Genomic DNA, 5076 nt, shown 5'->3' on the forward strand with positions numbered 1-5076 from the left:
TATCCAGGGTAGCTGTCGACACATTCTAACTCCAGCTTGGCAGGTCTAGTGCCATCAGGTGAAGGTACCAGTGGGATCAGCTTGGCATGCGCATAATCAATCTCAAAGCCCTCAAAGATCAAGGCAACATCCAAGGCTTTCATTCCCTCTTCAAGCAGCCGTGCAACTTTGTAGGTGGCTAAGATCAGTGCTGTGAAGTCAGACTCGTCCAGTTTGAATATGTCACTTGTCAGTGGTTTGCGTGGCACCACCACCGTTAGTCCAGGACTATTTGGGTATGGTGTGAGGAAAGCCACATGCCTGTTGTCTTCCCACACCCTCCACTGTTTCTGCTCACCACGCACAATACGACTGAACAGGTTCTCATCTGAGGGGTCCCCAAAGAAGTCCAAGCAATAGGGTGCATTGGGTGTTGGCAATGCAGTTCTGATCTTGGCTTGCATTTGGGTCAGTGCTTCATTACTCCAGCGTTGGCCACTTTTTGAGGTGCAGAAGCCAGGATTGTAGGCATGGAATTCCTCTTCTCCAGCAAGATGGGGCTGCCACTTTGGCTCAAGGCCATGAAGTGGGAGGAGTCTAATTTGAGCTGGCTGGTCAGGCAATGGATTGAATACCAAAGCACACCGTTGCACCCCGAGCCTCTCACAAAGTAATTTTGACACAGCTCTTGCAGCTTTAAGTAGAGCAACAAAATCAGGAGAAGCGAACTGAAAGATGCTGCTTGGACCACTCAGAGTTTTTCTCGTCAGAATGGTGGACCCAGGGATCCAGGGATTGGGATTTAGATATGCAACCAGTTCATCTGTTTCCCAAATGACATTAGAGATGTCCTTGCGAGGCCTGAGTACCTCAACTCGGGAAATGCCTTTAACCACTGAGGCGACAGACATCACACCATTGGTTTCTATGACTGCATCACCTTTCGTGTCCACAGCAATGACACCTGCACAGACACCTTTCAGATTTTCATTCATCACTTCCCTACATGCTTGCCTGAGGCTGTGACCTTTGTGATAGTACAAACTTGCTATTTTCTGTGCAACTGTGTTCCTCAGAAAAACATCTCCGTCTCCAGAACAGGTAATAGCTAGCTTGTCATCCGCATATATTCCTGCTCCTACTACTGCTGTATCCCCAACTCGTCCCTTCAGCTTTCCTACCAATCCACCTGTGGAGGATGCAGTGGCCAAGTTATTGAAATAATCCACAGCCACAGCACCAACTGTTTGTGGGTGATTGTTTGTTGAAGTACATCCACCGCTAAGTTTTGCAATCAGCTCTTTGTGACGTATGTCAGTGTAGAAATATTCAGCCCCAACGGGTTTCTCCTTCTTCTCCAACTCCAGCAGAAATTCTTCAGCGCCATCTCCCACCATCAGTGAATGTGAGCAGTTCTCCATGACGCATCTGGCTGCCTTTATGGGATTCTTCACACTTCGCACACAAGCAACCGATCCAGACCTGGCTACAGTACCATCTACTATGGTTGCCTCCATTTCATTTTTACCATCCCTGTTTAACACGGAACCTTTCCCTGCATTAAACAGGAAGCAGTCCTCCAGAGCCTCCACTGATCGCTGAACTGCATCCAGACTTTTCCCACCTTGCTGAAGCACTTGGGACCCAAGGGTCAAGGCTGTTTGTAAAGCAAACTCAATGATCTCTATCACTTTGGGATTCAGCATCATGTCCTCTCCAACACCACCATGAATTATGAGCATGAAGTCTGGGTTTTTGTGCGAGGAAGAGTCTTCAGCACTTCTGCCACCGATTGTGGTCTCTGGGCAGTGAACCACCTCTTCATTCATTTTCTTCACTTCGCCTTGTTGGAGTAAACACTCCAGGGCACCCATTTGGCTTGCAATGGCATATCGTACAGCAAGAAGCATCACTAACTTAAGATTCACCTCAAGGTTTTCTTTAAGCTTTTCCAGCGTAAGAGCAAAGCTGCCTTTTCCATTAAGGACAATGCGAACCCTGTCTTTCTTCCCCAGATAGCTCACAGCCAGCTGATTCTGAGCGTAGACATTTCCTACACCACATTCCACACCTTCCATCAGATCTGTACCTGTGAGATACACTGACGGACATCCGAATGGGTCAAGGAACTTTTTCAGTGCACTGTCAGATGGCAAGGATTGACGCAGGGCAGCGAGGTGGGGACCAACGCCTTGTCCACTTTTTGTCTTTTTTATGAGACTTTTATGCTCCAAAAAGGCCACATGGAACAAGCGGAGTAGGTCAGGAGTGTACCGGATTGGGTTCCCTGATGCCAGGGCCCCTACTAACTTCTGAGACTGCGTGGTGAGTGAGTATGTAGGATCACAACGACCATGTTTGTAGTGCCGCATGTGGGTAGGCGTGACTAGCATGTGACGAGCGGCAGACTCTCCGAGAGTCTGTCTGAGTGATAGCTGCAAGGAGAAGTTAACCCAGGCATCATATAGGCCCCTGTGGCTCCTGAGCGTGGAAAAGACATCAGGGTAGGAGGACACATCAAAGGTCAGAACTGGATGTGTTTCTTTCAGATCCCGCCCATGCTGGGGCAAATGTTCTCCTTGCAAGGGGAAAGGTAAAGAATTCGGGCAAGCAGAGGAAACATTGTTTACGGTGGCCCACTCGCTCTTATTTTCTTTGTCCTTCTGGACTAGATTTAAGTCGGCAGTCTCAGATAGATGGTACATGCGTTCAGTCACAAGCGCGGCGACCATCCCATCCACAGCACTGTGCTCAAACACCATCCCAGCCGTGCTGTCTTTGAACACCACCAGGTTCACCACCTGTCAAAAACAAATGTTCAGTCAGCCTTCAAATATTTATTTAAACCTTTTCTTGATAACTCCCAAAAATGCCCAAACATTTTTTTTTTTTTTTTTTACACAACTTATTGGTAATCTAGAAACAGAGCAAAATGTTTTGTCTATCAAAAGTTGTCTTGTTACATGCTCATAACCAGAGTGGGAGTATTTATTGTAATATTCAGCTGAGTTTGTTTGTTTGTTTTTTTTCTTTCTTGGTCAATAAACATTGTCAACTCTTAAAAAGTCAATTTAGACAAACAGTTCAAAGTTTTTAGTGAACGCTTTCTAAAATCTTCACCTCAGTTATTTGCTGCTTGAAGTTTTTATTTTTTATTTTTAATGAAGCCTTGCTGTTAATTCAATTAATTGTTATTGTATTGGGGGAAATAACTTTGTGAAATGAATACATACATTAAAAAAAATAAACTTATTGATTTATTTGTCACATAGTCCATGAATTAATTGAATGAAATAATCTAGATCATGCTGGATGTCTTGTTGGCTGCATTTTGTCTCTGCAGTGGCTTTTAAAATTCACATTGAGCCGATTGTCAACCTGCTCCCACTGGGGTTGTGTTTGGTATTTGTGTGTGAGAGAGATGTACCTTATCATAGTATCTCAGATATGGACCGTCACCTCTGCCCCCCAGCCTCACAGCGTTCAGGACGTCGGCCAGCCCAGCAGGGGGGTCGCAGTCTTCCAGACAGAGCGTCAGCACGGCGCTCTCCATCAGCCCCAGGGACGTGACTGCCGCTCCTCCGCGCTCGAGGATCTTTTCCCGAAGATCGGCCCAGGTGTGGCGCTCCAGGGCCGAGAGACAGCAAATGGCAGACGGGTCGTTGTGTTTGTCTGCACTGGGATGACTCATCACCTGAGCCAGCTGGTTGTAGATGTCGACGAACGATCGGGCGGAAGCCGGCCCGCCGGTGCTCGGACGCCACAGGATGTCAACGGGGAACACTCCGGCAGCGCAGGTAATGACGGCGTGCAGGCTGTCTGGGTAGACCTAGTCAAGAGAGCGTTAGGAGATTTGAAAGTGCTTCAAATGAATGAGAAATCGACGAGGTTCGTTCGGGAGTTACCCTCGAGGTTAACCAAATTACCCCAAGTTGATGAAAACATTCACGTTAAAGGGTAAATATCTAATCTTTGACAGTATGTGGAGATCTTTTATGGTGTTCTTGGAGGGGAGGAAAGCATTGGAGGCCTGTTCCCCCTGTATGTAAGCCATCAACAAATGTAATTACCATGTATTTATTATACGTCTGTTTGTTTTTGGTTTTTTTTGTTTTCCGCTCCTTTTATTTATATTTGAAATGCTTTTCGTCAAGTGAGATGATGGATTTTTTATATTTTGGAATTTGTAAATAACACATGCTGCTGCCCTGTGATGTTTGTACCATTTAAGATGAGCCTTATTGTGACAGTTTTGTTTTGCACCTGTGGTTTTTTTTTTTGTTGTTGTTGTTGTTGTATTGTGAATAATTATTTTGAAAAAATTAATAAACACACTTGTTTAAAAAAAAGTTGATGAAAACATTCCGCTCTCCTCAGTTTCCTCACCTTAATTTCATCTTGACCTTTCCCGGGAATGCGGCTGGCAGCAAATACTTCGGACTGCTGAGTGTGCTCCATCGGAACGTCGCCCTCCAGCAAGAGAGGCTCGCTGTACAGCCTCGCCGCGGCCCACAGCAGAGCGGCGGCCCTACCGAGCTGCGTGCATTTCTTTGCCTTCGATGGGAGAAGAACAACGGGGAGGGCCGTGGAGGTGGGCAAGGGGTCCGCGCAAGACAGCAAACCCCTCTTGAACTGGTTCGTCACCCAGTTCTCCAGGCCCTCGGCGTGGCTCGCAAACTGCTGCTGGGCCTCTTCGAGACGCCCCCTCTGCTGGAGCAGCGCAGCCTTGAACTCTGGGTAAAGGTCGGGTCCCAGGGTGAGCTGCAGAACACGACCCACTTCCTGTAAGGTGGCGTCCAGGTCGGGAACAGGGTAGCTGAGGAGGCTCATCCTGTCAAATGGAGCGACTCTTGATAGAGAAGGATGATAAGAAGGAGGAGAGCATCAGTGGCAGATATTTCGAGTTATCAAGAGCACGTGAAAAACAATTTACAGTATTGCACATAAGGCACGAGTCGTTCACTTTCTCATCTTCCCTTTACGTTTTCTCCACATGATGTCCGACCTTTCTCACATTAGCGGAGTCGGTAATTTGATTATGTGATTTATGGCGGAGACCACGGGTCTCTTTGTGTGCTAACATGGCGAGCATGAATG

General features: G+C 47.0%; 1 protein-coding gene across 1 annotated transcript; it reads right to left on the reverse strand.

Annotated features, from left to right (window-relative positions):
* Positions 1-448: 448 nt before the first annotated feature.
* On the reverse strand, positions 449-4809 carry LOC308141657 (choline O-acetyltransferase; the record flags this gene model as incomplete). Its single annotated transcript, XM_080511864.1, has 6 exons — positions 449-590; positions 849-874; positions 1977-2414; positions 2697-2780; positions 3407-3808; positions 4366-4809. 6 exons carry the CDS (start codon positions 4807-4809, stop codon positions 449-451), a joined length of 1536 nt encoding a protein of 511 aa, XP_080367990.1.
* Positions 4810-5076: the final 267 nt, after the last annotated feature.

The sequence above is a fragment of the Blennius ocellaris genome (assembly GCF_963422515.1).
Source record: "Blennius ocellaris genome assembly, chromosome: 16".
In the NCBI taxonomy this organism is placed as follows: domain Eukaryota; kingdom Metazoa; phylum Chordata; class Actinopteri; order Blenniiformes; family Blenniidae; genus Blennius; species Blennius ocellaris.